Below are 18,071 nucleotides of genomic sequence, written 5' to 3' on the forward strand. Positions count from 1 at the left end.
TATCCCATTTCCCCATATCATTTTGGCAATTATCGGCCTTTTTTATTCATCCGACGGCCGATATGTGATTATTTAAAAATTGGGTTATTTTGGCTCTCATGGTCGCAGCACGCCTCCATCTGTTGTGACTCTCCAGCATTGGCCCGCCCACAACATCTGATTGGTTGCTCGTGCAGTTGGTAACAGCCAATCAGCAGTGAAAAGTTGCATACGTATTGCTCCAAGAGTTTGCTCTGCCTTTTAAGACTCACGCACCGGGAGAGGAGAAACCAGTCCAGTGAGCAATGGTAAATTAAGGGCAGGGACTTTACCGAAATTGTAATAAATCTCAGTCTTCTACAACAACTTGTAATGTTACGATGAGTCCATTAACTTTATATAAACACAAAGCGGTGGCTGTGCTCACTCGCAGTCTCTCGACATGTCTGTATTTTAGTCACTTGAATTTACAGCAGTTGTACAGGGTCAGGCAAAATGATCTGACACATTTGTAGGTTAAATAAAAGGCAAATTAAGCAAAGAAACAAAAAAGTGTTTTTATTTTCGAAAAGTACATATAATGCAATTTTGCTGGTTTCCTTATGATGCCATTGTTTTTTTGTTTCTTTTTCAGTTGTTGCCATGAATTGAACTGGTGGGCATCGCATTCGCTTTCATTGTGGAAACGTTTATCAAAACAAACAAATCTATAACTGCAACACAACAAGCATTCCGTTTGCACTTCAATCTTTGTAGACATGATCCCGTACCAGCTCGGAGCGTGTTGTGTTGTGCTGTGCTGTGCTGCGTTGCGTTGCGCTGTAGGAGTGTAACGGTATACGTGGGTGTATTAATACGTTTCGGCATGGCATGTTCGGTTCGGTCCACTTGCGTACCATTTCTGATCAGTTTTTATTATATGCACGGGCGCTATTGACTGTTGCATTGACTGTTGCACATGGGAGAGGAGGGTTGCGGCACAAAAGAGCCAGTACGCCAGAAGCCGTGATAAATCACATATGCATGGATAAATGGCTTATTATGGCATACGCAAACAAGGCAGAGCTCGAAGGGCCACGCGTACACTGCGGTCTCCTGTTTGGGAACATTCTGGCTTTCCTGTTAAAATCGCAGAAGGGGAGAGGTACGTGGATAAGTCCCAAAGTTGTGTGCCGACATTGCTACATGAGATCGGAGGCTATGTTGCAGGTAGCACGTCTAACGTGCACGGCATCATCCGACTGTGAATGTTTTTTAGAAGAGGAAGCAAGCACGTTCTCCGCTGCTTTTCTCGCTTGCCGTATGATGCATTCATGAGCCTCGGAAACATCACAACTCAGCAAAACACAAATCCGACCACAAAACAGATAACCGTAATGGTTGGGGGTTGACAAGACTGACGTCGGTGGGAATAACATTGTTAGATGCGCCAAATTGTCACCGTGAAGAGCAATTCTGTTGCACCACGAACCCTATGGATTACGAGGAAAACTTGGCGACCACGCAAGCATGCTAAACAAAAGCTTAAACACACACACTCATGAAACAGTCGCCGAGTTGAACCAACAAATATAAACCGACTCACGCACACACACACACTCATTACTTTAGCGAGCAAGCCAAACGTGACATCCTGAATGATCGGTTAACATTCAGTTTACACGGTTGTAGTCCGCATCGTTGCACAGATTACGACATGAATAAAGTCACAAGTCTACATATCACAGCGATGAATGAGTGGGAAAATGCACTTTCCGGTAAATTGCAGTTTTGTTATTCAACTTTATTCTGAATACGGTGGCCAATGTATGAGAATGGGTGTTGTCATGACGATGTCTTTTTTTTCTCTGGCTGGGTGACACTTCGTCACACGTGACATATCAAATACATTTTTCCTCATTCTGATTGCTGTAGTTAACACCTTTTTCTCATTCTGATTGCTCTAGTGTCTAGTAGTTGGCAGTTGTACACCAGTACTTACTGCAGCTCAAAATGTCACATCATTATGGAAGATAACAGCAGAGACTAAATGACATAAATATTGAAACCCGCAAAGTAGAGTCGGACTTACGATTATTTTATTTTTTTTATATGATATTTATTGTAGTTTTATTTGGGGGGATTTGCGCCTCTGTTACGCTGTTGTGAACCCCGACATGGTTCCCACACTTCTAAATACTTGTTAAACAATCAATTTAACTATAAAAATGCAAAATGAAGAATATAAATACCAAGCTTGCAGGCTGTGATCAGAATTTAGCTTCAGCCGACCGCGGCAGCTGACGATCATGACGGAACGCTAAAAACTACATTTAAGTTTTAATTTTTCTCATAAAATTGACTTGCCTTAACTAGAATGCCATAGTGTAATTCATCCAAACACATCATTACAAATACGGATGAGAAAGTATCCAGCTTGACTCTGACTAAATCAACGGCACATTTGAATAGTGGACGAGACTCGCGAGAGGCTGCGATGATGTGCACCCAGTCAGCTCACGTACAGTACAGTGTGTGGAAAAATTAAATCCATTTGTGCTCTCATTGGTCGATCACGCGCTGGGAACCAGTCACCGCCTTTTATGAGTGTCTGCGGGTATGTACAAAGCCTCAGAGTCAACTCATATCTTTGAAACAATGCGTCTTTCTGCAATATAGCTCCCGATATGGCTGTGTTGTTTCATTTTCAATTTATGAATGCTTCTGAAAAATCCGCAATGCACTGAGGGTGCGAAAGTTGAAGCGCGAAGTAGCGAGGGATCACTGTCCATCATTTTTTGTTCTTTGTTAAATATTGTCGTCATTATGTTTTGCAGAAGCTGTATTTAGCCGTTTCAAAGAGATGTTGTTCGCAAACGCTGTCTATCCACAATTGGTCTGTGAAGCAAGTGCAGATTTAAAGTATTTTTTGTAGAATATCGTCAAATTATCGTTATCAAGTTGTTTTTTTTTTAAATAGAGATTTTTTTTGCCTATATCGCCCACCCCTAGTTGTACCTGTTTCACTACTTTCTGTCACAGAAAGCCAGTATGACGAAGACAGAGGCAGCATATGGTACACACAAGAATAAAGGAACACAAAAAGCAACGGAGAGAAGACAGTCACGTTGATGAGATTTTCATTTCATTTCAACAGCCAGTGGCTGCACTTTTTTGTTTGTGAACTTTAAAACTAAGTTAAGTGATTCGTGAAAGATAAACATTTCTCTTACAGTATATTGATTTTTTTGAGAACTTTTACTGTAGTAAACCTTAAGGACATATTTATGTTTTCATTTAACTTCATAGGACATGCTGCTGAGCCTGGGAGCTCCCAGCACTTTTTGTAACACAGTTACAAAAACATGTTGCAAATCACAAAATCTGTGTAACAAACATGTGCTTAAAGTCATTTAAACACTCAAGTGCTGGAATTTTTATTCAAAAAAGTTTGACGCCAATTTTTTCAGCATATGAATATCGGCTTAAAAATATCGGACATCGCCCTGCTTTGACTACTAATAATCGGTATCGTTTGGTCCTAAGAAAAGAATATCGGTCTATAACTAATGCAGAGCTGTACTTATAACACTTTTCTAGACAAATGATTAGTCACAGCGGAGAGTGCGGAGAGGGGGCCGAAATGTTTTCTTCCTCCTAGGGGGGGACGTGCACGGACTTATAGTGGGGGCGCAACAGAAAATAATTGAGAAGCATTGCCCCTGATGGGACCAGACCAGAAATACCACACCGACCAGCTCTAATTAGAAGGCTTTGCCGTGGAGGTGGTTACTTGGACCCGATTCATAGACTACAACCGCACCATGGCTACCAAACCATTAGCCCCGTATAACACTAGAATAACACGACACGGGGCTTCTAAAAATAGGCTGAGTGACGACGAGTTACGTGTAAACGACAAGATGACCGCGCTAATCTAAACCTGTTACGCCCAGGACAGCCATAATAATATAGCGAAACACAAATAAATCAACCTTGCTAGCCGACGCTAGCCATCCTTGTGACCGTCAACAAGGAGCGCCACACACAATATCTTTTTGTTTTATTACCTTCGTAAAAGAAGACGTCGTCCCTGTCGCTTCTCGTTGCTTCTGTGGGTTGCACTAACGTCTCCAAGGAGCTTTTGTGCTCATGTTGTCGTCGTGGGTGGTGACAAATCCCAGTCAGTTAACTGTCTTCCCTCGCTTGGATGCCACTGAAAATCGGCCAGAAGCCAGCCGCGATGTCACGTGACACGAACACGGAAGTAGCCATCAGTGCGCGTGATTGTAGCGTTGCCATAGAAACAGACTATATTTTCCTTATTATTGACTCGTCAGGACCAAGGCCGTATAATGTGTAAGTAGAAACAAGGTTATTTGCTTACAGGTTTTTGTTAATGTGTGTGCTTTTAATGAGAAATACGTTGTAGTACAGTTGCAGTTGCCAAAATGAGTCTGCAGGTTGCAGCAAAGCTACATCAAGCACTCTGATGCTGTGTTTTTCAAACTTTGTTGAGGCAAGGCACATTTATTTCATTGAAAAAATCCCGCGGCACACCAGCAGCTGAAATTGTGGGGAAAAAAGCTTATTTTAACAAGATAAGTGTTACATTGTGTATATAAGCATTTTTTAACATGAAGAATAACGTTATATTATAACGTCTTGAATAGGAATTAAATAAACACAAAGAAAAAAGTATTTTATAATGTTTCATATTGATACTTAGTGTGAAACATGGGCCTGTTTGGATAAACATGCGTCACTAATTCGCTTGTCTCTAAACAAAGACAATTGGCTACATGCTGCTGCTGCCACCTGCTGGTATGGAAGAGTACTACAATGTAGTAAATACATGATTACGCTGCCAAGCGCTTGACCGCACACTCGCATAGGCACACAAATTAGATAATTTCCCACCGCACACTTGACAATATCTCACACTGGTGTGCCGCGGCACACAGTTTGAAAAGCACTGCTCTAATGGACGCAGCCAAACAACTTGTCGGTCTAGCGTGCTTTTTTTGTTTTGATACAATTCACAAAATAAAATAAAACAACAACAACAATAATAATATACCATAAGTACAAAGTCGTCCGACTCCCCATTGTTCTCGGCACCCTTGGTTTGGTACCTCGAGATCTGTTAACACAGGTGAAGAGAGTACCCGAGCCCTTCTGACAATGGGCAATGCAGAAGACTGCAGTGTTGGGGAGTCTCTAGCTGTTCTCTGAAAAGCTCTTGCTGGGTTCAACTAGATAGTGCTCCCTGGGTGAACCTCCATTCGGTATGGCGTAAGATGGCTGTCAAAAAGACATATGCGTGATTAACGATTTGTATCCGTAATAGTAATAATTTGTGTTTTGATTATCTCCCTGTGAGTACAAATCAGAATTGTGAGGGTTTTAATTCTTTTATTGTGAGTACAAAACAAAATTGTGAGATTTTGAATTTTTTTCTTGTGTGTATGAATAAAAAATATGAGGTTTTGAATTTTTTTCTTGTGAATGAATCAAAATCTGTGAGTGCATTGTTTTGTCAATACAACTCCCGCTTCCACGACTACGAATCTTCACTATACGCACAAATTAATTGCCAGCTCAATGTTCCTCCCGGGGTCCCACACCAAGTGGCCTGTGGTCCTTCGATTACGCATGTACCAATAACATAAATAGTCCTTTTTATTATACAGCACTACATAGAATTATGTTGATCGATCTATGGCTGGAATAATAACTCAAAATTAGGGACCAGGTACACGTTTGCAGTAATGGAAATATACTGCCCATAAATGCAAGACAAATTTGTATTTGTATGTAATTTGTATGTTCAGACATTACTGTAAGAAATACAACATTTATTACGGATACAAATCTTCCATTTAACTTAGGGCGTTTTAATTCAGGTTCGGACATCGCAACTTGATGATTGTATCCCCAAAAAGTTTAAAACTACATTGTACTGTGCTTTCGCTCTGTTCACGTGTGATCGGAATTATGTAATGGGAAATACCAAGGCGGCAAACGCATGCACACAGTAGCATCAACCTGCTCGTTTAGTTTGCGGCGAAAAAACGATACGGAATGGAGCCTACCGCGGTGAACTCGTTTGATTTGCCGTTTCTTGATATTCAGTGCATACCGGATGGTACCCATAATTGGCAAATTTGCGTTTTTCCGTACAGATTTCCTTCTACGCCGTACACATCTGGAAAAAAGGAATTAAAAAAAACATACTTTGTACAGGAAAAACGTACTGGTTGACAGGTATGCCCTTGCGCCGTTCGTCTTCCGTTTTTTTGTCAAGCTGGACTAAATAGTAATCGCCTACATGTTGGTCCGACTATCATTTTAAACGGAATTCCCTTCGTGATTCTGTTGACCAACGTCAGTCAGCCTTCACCCCCCCCCCCCGCTGAGCGAAATTTGAATCAAAATACTCACCGTGGCATGGAAGCCTCACTGCGGCTGGACTAAATGAGTCTCCTTTTAGGACCCAGAAGCAGTCAAAAAGCCTCACCACGGCGAACGAGAAACGGAAGCCTGAAGCATCCATAGACGTTTAGATATACAGAATAAATGTGCTTCTGCCTATGCTTAGTCTGTCTATTTTTTTACGTTTTCCCATCTATCGTTTATCGCCATCATAGGCGGATGGACGGACCGGTCCGTCACATAGTCAGACAGTATGCCCAGCTCTGTGTACTATACAATCGATGCCCACAAACTGCAAATGAAGAAGAAAAAAATAATCAGGGTCTTTATTTGAGCATTTTAGGTACATTTAAAACAAAACAAAACAAAAAATCACCCAATACTCCTCTTACAAAGAACAAACACATAGCACTTACAAAATTCCATTTGTAACCGACAATAAATAAAAGATAGTATTGTAACTGGAGAAACAGGTATTTTCTTTGTCATTTACATTTGGGAACATGCACACTTCTGTGAATACTAAAAACGTGGCAGGGGGAATGGTGGGGGTAGAGAATAATAAGCCTAATGTTTATGTTTAATTCTAAAGATATTCTGCATCGGATGTTGTGGATATGTCATGAATGATTTGATGTTTATTGAGGAAAAAATCCTTTCATGACCTGAAATGTCCACCGAAAGAAACATGCTCTCATTCAGTGATTCCCAACCATTGCTTACATACATACAACAGATTAATAGCTTTGAGTTCAACAAAAGAGGCCCAGATTTCACACTAAAAAAAAAAGTACATTTGTAAGTAAACATGAATCCCCAGCTACATCATGGTTATCCAATCGCGGTCCAGCTATATCATGGATATAAAAAACATTTTCAGGCCTGCAATTTCTTTTTTTAATGACTTCAGGAGTTGTGGTTGCTCCTTGCGAGTGTTCCCATTTTGCATTTTTGTGTTTGACTCTTTGGTCCCATTTACTAAACAGCAACTGTGGGACTCCTTGCCCACATGCCAGGGCATTACACTACTTGGCACATTCACTGCTGTGGACGTTTCTACGATTACCGTACTTTCCAGACTATAATCCACTACTTTTTTTCCCCACGTTTTGAACCCTGCAGCTTTTAATGTGAAATGGTTTATTTACGAATTTTTACTGACGAGCTTCATGCTACCACCAATAGATTTACCGATAGTCTCGTTACATCAGACCAATGACATTAGAAAACTCGTCACACTGGACCAATTAAACAGTCTGAGTCCGCCCTCATACTGAATCTTCATATCAGCCATTTGCGGGTTGGAGTGCGCACGAGTGAGGTAGGGACGGGCTGCCTGAGAGAAAATTACCAAAGTGTTTGTGCTAAGCTGTGTGTAGGAGCAATTGATCGCAAAGAGAAACATCTTGAGTTGAGTTTAATGAGCAGAGGGAATGAGTGGCATAAATGCAGCCATCGCTACATCGCAACCCCCGTCTCTCTGTTGTTTGTTTGGCTACTGACTCGCACCATAGGTGGCAACGGATGACAAGCACTATCCCCGGAGGACAGCAACTGCGGTTCTGTGTGTCTCCCAAACACATAAACAGGTTTCCAAACGCTGCCCTGCTGCATGATGAAGAAGACTGTACAAGCTTGTTGGCGAAGTGGCCTGGTGTGACAGCAAGAGAGACTGAGGCTAGGTTTACACCGCAGGCAAATGCGACCCAAATCTGATTTTTTTGCTCATATGCGACCTGTAACAGATGTATCAGAACGGCTCAATTCCGATGTTTTCAAATCCGACCTGGGTTGTCCTAAATCAGATACGCATCTCATTTTTTTTCAATACGGCCGCGGTCTAAACATATATATCGCATATGCCCAACATTGACATCATATGGAGCCCAAAATGTGCTCCGTGCGGGCAGAGGAAAAGTGCTGGCAGCAGGGCGATCGAATGTGCTTGTGCCACAAGTTGTTTTGAGAAATACTGTTGACTTTATATTTGACTTTAATTTAATCCCACTTGAAACATGAAGCATAAAGTGGACATTTATGGTGATAGTAGTAATTCAGCCACGGTTCAGATCGATTCATTTTTTAAGCATGGTTACCTGACGTCACCGTTAGTGATGTCTTCAAGAAATGAGATATTAAGCCCTCGCCTCATAATTTCCCCCAAATACTGTCTTTATTCCTACCTACTACCTAACCGCTTCACTGTATAAATGCCCCGACACGCTCGACCACATTTACTTCCACATACACCATGTGTATGGGAGTGACGTTGTCGCTTCTTCTGCGCATGCGGGTCACTTTGGCGGCGCATGTGTTCAAACAGCAGACAAGACTGAGGTCACATTTATAATGCAATATGAACGCTTACACAAAAAAAAAATCAGGTTTTTTTTCTTTCAAAAAATCCAAATTGAGCATTAAGACCTGTGGCGTGAACCTAGCCTGAGAAAGCTTCTGGGATGCTAATGTGCAACCAGATGGGGCTGGGGCCCCTTGGCAATAGAAGATGCGTTTCACGATTGTGAGAACAGATGACACAGTTCATGGAAGAAACGGCAAACAGCATGCAAAAACGCCAAACTGATGTTTGACTTTAACAATGCGGTGAGTCAGCGTTGCTCACTGCACATTTCATAGTAGTATTAGTAACGTGGCAAGTGGCCGCCATGTTTGTGTTATCTATGGAGAAAAAACATGGAATAAGCACTTCAAATGCCTCTGAACTCCTTGCGAACAAATACATTTACAAAAAATTATTACTTATAGGACGAGTTTGCAGTTAAAAAAACAAACAATTTTTTGTTTTTTTTTGTCGTGACAGTAAAATATTATTAAAAATATCTTTTGAGAAATCACCCTTTTCTGACCCCATCTTATGCCTCTAATTCTATTTTCGATTATTATTTTAAAACACAGCACACCAAGACAAGAATAGTCAGACTGTAGACAAAAGGTGTGATGGAAGGGTGTAATCCGTCATTGGCCATGCATGCACCCTTGCAGGGATGCGCTTAATTCATTCACTGCCAGATATTTTCAGACCCTCTTTCACCCCAAAGGCCTAGATACACCAAAACGACGTCGGACGTTGGTAAGCGTTGGGGCGTCTGATTGCGCCGTCTGATTGGTGTAGCGAACACCGTCGTAACATCAGACTTCATCAAGAAGCGTCTGGTGGGCGTTTTAGCATGTTGAATCAGCGTCATGAGTCGTGACATTTGGTCACTCTGATTGGCTGTTAGCTTGCGAATCAGCGCACGGAGTACAAATGTGAAGTGACAAATGCGGATAAACAGTGAGCACAACTTTGCTGTGGTCTTGAAAGAGCAGTCGAAATGCTCCAGAATGGCCGGAAATATGGGGAACTCTGCTTTGAAAACGGCTGTCGGTGAACAAGTTAATTGCTGCATTTTTTTTTTTTACACTTTACTCAAATGGTGACGCATCTGATGCAAGAAATCGACCAAGCGATGGCTCATTGCTGGAAATACTTCCAAGTTGGGGTGCTCTTAAGTCAAGGTGCTACTGTTTACTGTAAAAACACATAAAAACTGAATCCCTTGAGAAATCCACGATGTAGCGGGGGAACACTGAACTGTCTGTAATTTCAGAATGGGACAAGACAATGACGTGAGCTCATGTCCACAGGGATGATTGTCCACAGTCATGTCGAGGAGATGAGTAACCACCAGTATGCGTGTTAAAAATATCAATGATTCCCTTCACTGTAGCTGCAGCGCAAAAAAATGCTTTGTTTTTAAGACTGCTTGACCTTGTTCTTTTCCTGGTCGTTGACATGCTGCTGATGTTGCGGCTGCAGCTCCTCCCTGCTCTCCTCCCTCTCTGGTCGCTCATCGCTCTGCCGGGCGATGAGCAGCCGGCAGGTAAGCAGGATGCCGAAGACCAGCGCGTGGGCGTAGCGCTTGAGGGGGTCGCCTACAAGCTGGTGGAAGAACAGCACGGCCAGCATGACCAGCAGCAGCATGAAGTTGGCCACGTCCTTGGGCCGACCCGGCACCAGGGTCAGGACCACGCCGCAGGCCACCTCCAGGGAGCCGATGATCTTGCGGAGCAGCACGGAGGTCACGCCGATCTTTTTCAGGCCTGGCAAAGCTTTGGCGTAGCTCTTGTATGCCCGTTTCTAGAGGAAATCACATGGGACAAATTAGAGAAAACGTTGTTTTTTTTTAAAGGCTAATAGAGGTAAAAAAAAGAGTTCGACTTGGTAATTCTGGTGTCAGTGAACTTCCGGTGACTCGACAGTCACAAAATGGCCCTGGGCCACTGTTAATGTTGAACCCTGCAAGTGACAAGATATCTTAAAAATTATAACCCATCAAAATGTTGAGTCTGGTTGGAGTTGCCACTTCAACATGGGCACAATCCACCATAATTTCGAAAATTGGATAAAGGGTTCAGAAGAAATTGAGTTTTTTGTGTTGGAAAAAATGGCCTTTCTGGGGATTCTTTTTTGTGTGATATTACCTTCTAGAAAATCTGGCCCAAAAATTCCTTCAAATTAGAGTAAAACAGTATAACGTCGTTATTTTCAGCTAAAAAATTTCCACCAATAAGATCATACAATTTGACCGTGAGGCTTTTTTCAAAAGTTTGAAGCGTCACTTGACCTAAAAACTTGACTTAAATAGCACAACTGAAACATTATTCTTGAGAAAAGCAATGTGGGCAGTAGAATAGGAATGTACTTCAGTCATAAACTTTTTTTTTCATGAGTATATTTATGTTATGGGAGGATTTTAGAGGTGCTTGAAGTGCTCATTCCATGCTTTTTTAGAAAAGACGGCACTCACTTGTCACGTTGCTATTTTAAATAAACCGCTCCATGAAACACAATCCGCTGTAACAAATGGCAACATTTTACCGTTAGTCTCTTACCGGAAGTCGCGAGCGTACTCAAACAATGAACAAAGTGACAGCGACAGCCGACAACAATGGAGATCATGCCTGTTAGAACAAAGGGGCCTACATGACTAGATGATGCATTTAATTGTTTTGTGAGATCGATCAAGAAGGCCAAGCTAGCTAGCTTCTCAGCAGCAGCAACAAGCTGCATGGTGCGGATCCTCTTCTCAATTGTGACAAATAATTCTACATTCTAGGTGCAGCAACAATTTCAGACGTGTAGCACAACATGTCAGTCACGTGATGCAGTGCAGCCGTTGTCGGCCGCGCGTACGCAGGGGAATAAATTCTCAAACCTGAGAATGTGAATCCCATGGTGGAATTATTCAAGACCTAGCCAAACAAAACAGCCAAGTTTCAAACAGTTGAACCTTGGTTCAGTGGATAACACGCTCTACCAACTGAGGCAAAACCATCCAGCAAGCCCACCATGCTGTTGTTGCCGTGCAGGTAGCTGGTAACACCAGCAAGACCAGCTGGTCACCAGCTAGCAGCAGCTCCTGGCTGGGCCATCCTGCTGGGCGGCTGTCGCTCAGGTTATAGAGCAGATTGCCCGGTGAAAAAAGGTTCGGCTGTTCAAATCTTGACCGTTTTGTTTCGTTCTTGCTGTTTTGATCATGCTGGTGACATCAACACGACCAGCATGAAAAGACAAAACTATGCTGTTTTTTTTTTTTTTGTTTTTTTTAAATAGAAGGGAAATACTTTTTTTCTCTCTCTCTCAGATTGATACATCCTTATATTCTATTAGCTTGACCTCTAACATAGTGACAAAACATGTCAGCATTTTGACTTGCATTGCGTGCACAATGCCAAAGGGACAACGCATTTTTGGGTCACTGACTACATGAGAAAGGAATTTAGTTTTGACACATAAGTAAACTGTTTGGGGAGAGATATGGGATTTTGTAGATGATCCATGGTGTTGTGCTGAACCATCCAGGTTAATTTTGGCAAAACCACTAAAGGAATGCAAATGAGCCAAAGCAATTGAGAAGTATCGTTGCAGATTTACTGGTACTGACTCCTTATAGGAGAAAGAGATATAGTTTGAGGCATATGTGAACAGTATTGGGAGGGATGCGCGCTTTTGCTAAGGACATGTATTGTTGCACAGAACTGAAAGACTATTTGGACAAATGATACTTTAGTTTTAAGAATATAATTTTGCTTCAAGAAATTTGCCAAACCACCGAGAAAAACTAACACCTGTACGGCCTAGTTTGTATGCTGATGTGTTGGTAGTCGTACAACCCGGCCGGCGTTTAGTTTATGCCATTTTCCAGCGAGGATGTTTAAAGGATAAGGTCTATTTGGAGAATATAACGAGATAATAGTGGCGTAAAAGAGAAGGTAAGCGGTTATTTTGCGGTTAGTTGAATATTTGGGTCAGCATCCACAGAACAATGGCCTTCCCCCACCTCTCCTTCACTCACCATCTCGCTGTACGCGTCTTTGCTGAGCCTCGGCGTCAGCTTAATGGTCCCCATGAAGACGAAGAACAAGCCGAGGGCGAAGGAAAGGGCCACGATGGTTATGGTCCTCGGTGAGGGCATTTTTGAGCAGTCCAGTCGGGGTTTGCGATGAATGGGAGTCGTTGAACCGGATGCTACTGCCTGGGTGCCTTGCCAAATAGTGATCCCGCACCGACAACCTGCTCGTCTTCCGCGGGAGCGCGCACTACTGCTTAAAGAGACAGTAGCCGATTTGCGGTATTTCCTTGTTTTACGACGGGGTTAGCAAACGCTAATTAAAGACATGATTATTGTAATCATTTTGTAAAAAACACGGATAGGCCATGCCATTCAAATGGGAAAACAGTAAGTACCGGTAACTGGGCTTGCCTTCTTGTGCTGCTTGATGACGGTTCAGTTCAACAGCAAGCTCTGCAGAAGCTGGATATTGATCCTGATCATTTGAATCGGGTGTGTTGGAGCTGGGAGACATAAAACACCCAGGATACTGCGGTACTGGCCCTTGAGGATAGACTAGGGGTGCACCCCCAGTCTATATCTATCCATCCGGCCACCAATCTGTCCATCAAGCCATCCATCATCCTTCCAACCAATAAAGCCAACCAATCCATTGATCTATTCATGCTTCCATGCATCCAACGCTCCCACCCACACATCACTCCATTGATCCATCAATCCAGCATCCACTCATTCTTTCATCCATCCAAAGTCTTGTAATTTTATTAGAAAATGTAACATTAAAAATACATTTGACCATACTTACATACAGTTTGGATTTGTTTAATTAAACAATATACCCCCACGACATGATCGAATGTCCCATTTGAAAGACTCACATATCCAGTGGGAAATTGACATTTATGCATTGAAATGTGTTCTGTCCGTTTTGGTGAGTGGAGGGATGAAGTGATGTCAAACAAGCAGTGCTTTTTTCTCATTGTCCCTGATCTTGACGTTCCTTAAGAGCCAATATGGCTTTTCGGTAAAGATCTATGAGGAGACAAGATATTTATTAGAAAATACAACATGTTTAAATTTTGCTGGCGTCGGGCCAAAGCCTCAGAAGTCACATTTTGGTGAATTTCATATATCGATACTATTGGTCAGTCCACACCCGTGGGTGTTACTCTTGCACATTATTGACGACGGTAATCTAAAGTGTTGAAAATGGCTTGCTCTCTTTCACAATGCAATGGTACTGGATGAACAAACTTGCAATTTTTGGCGGCTCCTGAGAAGTGACTTAATTCAGAGGTACAAGGTTTTGGCCCAACGCCAGTGATTTGTGTCTGATGGGGGAGTGGGTAATTCTTACCAAATGTGGCAGAGAGATCCACAGGTTGAGAGGAAGTTCCAGATGTTCCTTCAGTGTTGATTTTGTTCCTCCTTTTAACTTTCACACCCTTGTTCTTTTTCCTCTTTTCCCCCTTGGCTGCACAGACAAATTATTACATTGCAGTACAGTAATCCTTAGTTTATTGCAGGTGTTACGTTCCAGACCACCCCTGCGACAGGCAAAATCTGCTTTTTAGACATTATGAAGCTTTATGAATAATACCAATGCAATATGAATGCGAGGTGCTGTATTATTTTTGTCCACTTGGGGTCACAATCCTCACGTTCTACAGTATACTGTATCTGTGACTGTGACTGAATGCGTTTGACTTTAAAAGGCTGGGCCTAAACTGTTGAGGGACGTCGGACTCAGTGAATGTAGACATAGCTGGCCGATAAGCAGCCAACCGTTAGACACTCTATGTTGAGTGACTCAGCGTTAGAGGTGGCAAGCGGCAGGTCAAGTGTGAATATGTGCTTTTGTTTATTTTGTAGCCTGTGTTCAGTAAAGTGAGTGAAAGTGCACAAGCAGCTTTGCCTATCCTTGACCACAGTTGAAGGGTTAACAATTCGTCCTAACGAGCAGTAGAAGGCTCTATATTCAATTAACTGATGATTTTTACTTTAGAGTAGAAATGCAGTTGTGTAATTTATGCTGCTGTAACAGTCATGTGAAAAAAGAATCACTCCAAAATCCCATGATACAGCAACAAATCTTGAAATCCGCAATATAAAATGTGATATATACTGTATAAAAATCCATGATAGTGAAGCCACCAAAAGTTAAGCACGATATGACGAAAGACGACTGTACAGTAATCCCCGCATATTCACATTTTATTTTTTACACATTCACCTAATTCAAATTCTGAAGACTTTATTTGTGCCCAGGGTTTTTTACATGGAACCTATACCTAGTTTTTCCACTGAAACACTCAATTATTTGTGGTTTTTGTGCACTTTCTGAAATGCCCTTAGTTGCCACAAGATGGCACCAGAGCCCTGTCAAATACAAAAGTAGTACATTGGTGTGAGGGAAGTGTATGTTGCAGCGATACGTCTCCAATGAAAGTCAAGCTTTGTACAAAGTAGGTAGGCTTTGTAAGTAGGTAGGGGAGGAGTTACGTTTTGCCTGGGTTGTGAGCAGAAGAAGTTACAAGAAGTCTTTGCTGCATGTACATGTACACATACATTATTTTTTACGGGTAATGTCATAAGATGTGTTTGAAATCATAATAAGTAATAAGTAATAAAATCATTAAACCAGCGATGTCCAAACATGTTCCAGCTATGACCATGTACAAGAAAAAAAATTAAAGGAAGAGGGGCTCATAATTGTGTTTATGATACATGCTAAAAACAATGCACTATACAAGTCACCATAAAAAAAACACAAAACATTTTTAGCATTCAAGAACTATAGAATAACAAAAAACACTAAAAGATACTTTGTAAAATTAAACTTAAAATTTATTTAATGTTAATTAATTAAAAATATGATCCTGGCCTTACCTCTGAGGGGCTTCTCATCATTGTGTGGTGATTCAGGCGCATCCGGTGTCTCCTCTTTCACCTTGCCCTTCTGTGTGTGTCTTCCCTTACTGGGGAGGATGAGCGTGCCACTGTTTTTTTCTCCATGGCCGGCGTTCTCAGTCTCCGCTTTACTGGCCTCTTCTTCCTCCTTCTCGCTCACTGCTTCTTCATTTTGTCTGTCTTTATTGACTTTGATCGGCCTTTTCTTCCTCCTGGTGGACTTCTTCAGCTTCTTTTTTAAGGTATTCTCCTGTCAATTACAATTCATCTTGTCCATAATTCATGTATGACTGGTCAGAGATAAGGCAGATTTAAAGTAGTCCGGTCCAAACTTTATTCACCTTCTGCATTATTTTCTGAATAGGCTGCAACTTTCCTTCACTATTGGTCATTTTCTCCTTGTCCTTTGGTCTGTGAACATGCCGGAGGTCTGACTTGCTGGATCTTATGCTAGGGTTACATGTGAGGATGGATAACATTAAGTCACATTAAGGTTTCAGTTAATGTCACATTATACATCAGATAAGCACATTCTCCATCCATCCATTGATTTTCCATTCCTATCCCAGCTGCTGAGGTACATCCTGGTCCGGTCGCCAGTCAATCTTAGGGCACTTATAAACAAGCAACCTTCCAAACTTAGATTTATACCTATGGACAATTTAGAATCTTCAATAAACCTATGTTTTTCATTCCAATGAATGTTTTGGGGAATGTGGGTGGAAGGTAGAGTACAACTGTACCTTGAGATATGAGTACCCTGACTTAAGAGTTTTTCGAGAGCTGTCAGTTAGCCAGTTTCTGCGTTGACTTCACAATCGGCAGCACTTTAGCAAATATGGAACAATTCATAAAAAAAAAAAAAAAAAAAGCTGAAGCAGTTTATTTTCATTCCAAGGTTAGCTGATGCTTACCATGAAACTAAACATAAAACAAAGAGAATTACACTTTGTGCATTTAAAATAACCACAACTTTGTCTTTGGAGAGCCCACTTAGCTTAATGCTAACACTGCAAAATTCCATTGACAAGATAGCGGTTAGCATTGATACTTATCATTGTTTTAGAAACAACGGATATTCAACACAAATTCTGGAGCAACCCACGTACGGTAGTGAGATTATATAATATTCACACAGGCGTACTGTACTGTATATTCTTTATTATCTATGAAAAATGACTAGGGATATCCTGACCAAATCACGTGATTGGAAATCGGAGCCATATGAAAGATAATTGCATTGTGTTGAATTAAACAGGGGAGGCACGGTGGTCGACTGGTTAGCACGTCCGCCTCACAGTTCAGAGGTTGTGGGTTCGATCCTGGCCCCGGCCTCCCTGCGTGGAGTTTGCATGTTCTCCCCGTGCCTGCGTGGGTTTTCTCCGGGTACTCCGGTTTCCTCCCACATTCCAAAAACATGCTTGGTAGGTTGATTGGACACGCCAAACTGCCCCTAAGTGTGATTGTGAGTGCGAATGTTTGTTTGTCTCTGTGTGCCGCCCTGCAATTGGCTGTCAACCAGCTCAGGGTGTCCCCCGCCTACCGCCCACAGAGAGCTAGGATAGGCTCCAGCACTCCCCGCGACCCTTGTGAAGATAAGCGGTATAGATAATGGATGGATGAATTAAACAGAAAAATATTTGTGAGTACTCTGAGACCACATCATTCGGAATGTATACTTTTTGTGACAATTTTGTTTGGTCCCGATTTTTTTTATATTTTTGTAATGTAATCTCGATCTTTACTTCTTAAAGTGCGCACTTCCACAACCACAATAAAACAGTTAAAAGACTATCGCCTTGACAGGCATCAATGAAAACCAAGCCTTGTTCTGTGTATTTTTCATTCATTCATTTCATCAGAGCGTGGAGGTATCCATAATGTAGTGGCATGAAGTGTGACTCACCGTTCGCTCTTGGTTCCTCTTCTCATCTTCTCTGCTTTCCTTTCTCTGGGCTCCAGAGGCTTCTTGCTGTCCTGGGCCACACGGGTGCACAGCCCTGGGTAATCCAGACAGACGGCTCGCAGCAGCCAGCGAAGGCCCCGTAACGCCTTCCTGTCCGACCAGCGCCGTAGGTCCATTAAGGCTGAACAAGGCTCCTTGTGGGGAGAAGGGATCATAGTCGGTATATGTTAGTTAGTTAGGTAGTGGTCAGGGATCATGTTACTGTGGGACTCACTATATGGCACACAGAGCGGCTCTGGTTGACTAGCTTCTCCAAGGAGAGCATCTCGATCAGCTCACTTCCCAGCAGGGCATTCATTTTGTCTTGTTTGTTCGCCAAGCTGCAAAGACGAACACCGATGCACGGACTGAGTCTCATGTGCAGTTTATGTGCCAATGACATGCACGAATTCCAGCGAGTCTAATTTCTGTTTCCGCATGTCAAGCACGGCGTGCTCGGGCGTGCG

The 18,071-nt window shown here is 42.2% G+C and overlaps 3 protein-coding genes across 7 annotated transcripts in view; all 3 read right to left on the minus strand.

The window, feature by feature from the left end:
- slc36a1 (solute carrier family 36 member 1) overlaps positions 1 to 6,420 on the minus strand; it is a 63,087-nt gene extending 56,667 nt beyond the window's left edge. The window contains exons 1-2 of one of the 3 annotated variants that reach the window (XM_086024248.1): positions 6,403 to 6,420; positions 4,029 to 4,174 (exon numbers count right to left, since the gene is read on the minus strand). The gene's annotated coding sequence lies outside the window, so the exon portion shown is untranslated. Of the gene's footprint in view, positions 1 to 4,028; positions 4,197 to 6,195; positions 6,340 to 6,402 lie in introns of those variants that run through there. The other 2 variants (XM_086024247.1, XM_086024249.1) reach the window with 2 other exon arrangements.
- A 281-nt stretch (positions 6,421 to 6,701) lies between these two features.
- tmem35a (transmembrane protein 35A) lies at positions 6,702 to 13,003 on the minus strand. The gene is made up of 2 exons (XM_086023354.1): positions 12,753 to 13,003; positions 6,702 to 10,534 (listed from the first exon to the last, which is right to left on the minus strand). Exons 1-2 carry the CDS (start codon positions 12,870 to 12,872, stop codon positions 10,151 to 10,153), a joined length of 504 nt encoding a protein of 167 aa, XP_085879480.1. The 5' UTR covers positions 12,873 to 13,003; the 3' UTR covers positions 6,702 to 10,150.
- A 552-nt stretch (positions 13,004 to 13,555) lies between these two features.
- arl13a (ADP-ribosylation factor-like 13A) overlaps positions 13,556 to 18,071 on the minus strand; it is a 30,590-nt gene continuing 26,074 nt past the window's right edge. For all 3 annotated transcript variants that reach the window (XM_086023351.1, XM_086023350.1, XM_086023353.1), the window contains 6 exons: positions 17,840 to 17,945; positions 17,566 to 17,759; positions 16,001 to 16,109; positions 15,639 to 15,909; positions 14,107 to 14,223; positions 13,556 to 13,781 (listed from right to left, as the gene is read on the minus strand). In XM_086023351.1, coding sequence (XP_085879477.1) covers positions 13,726 to 13,781; positions 14,107 to 14,223; positions 15,639 to 15,909; positions 16,001 to 16,109; positions 17,566 to 17,759; positions 17,840 to 17,945 — 853 coding nt within the window. In that variant the 3' untranslated portion in view covers positions 13,556 to 13,725. The remainder of the gene's footprint in view (positions 13,782 to 14,106; positions 14,224 to 15,638; positions 15,910 to 16,000; positions 16,110 to 17,565; positions 17,760 to 17,839; positions 17,946 to 18,071) is intronic.

The sequence above is a fragment of the Filicampus tigris genome, chromosome 2 (genome assembly GCF_054856515.1).
Source record: "Filicampus tigris isolate MCC_2025a chromosome 2, RoL_Ftig_1.0, whole genome shotgun sequence".
NCBI lineage: Eukaryota > Metazoa > Chordata > Actinopteri > Syngnathiformes > Syngnathidae > Filicampus > Filicampus tigris.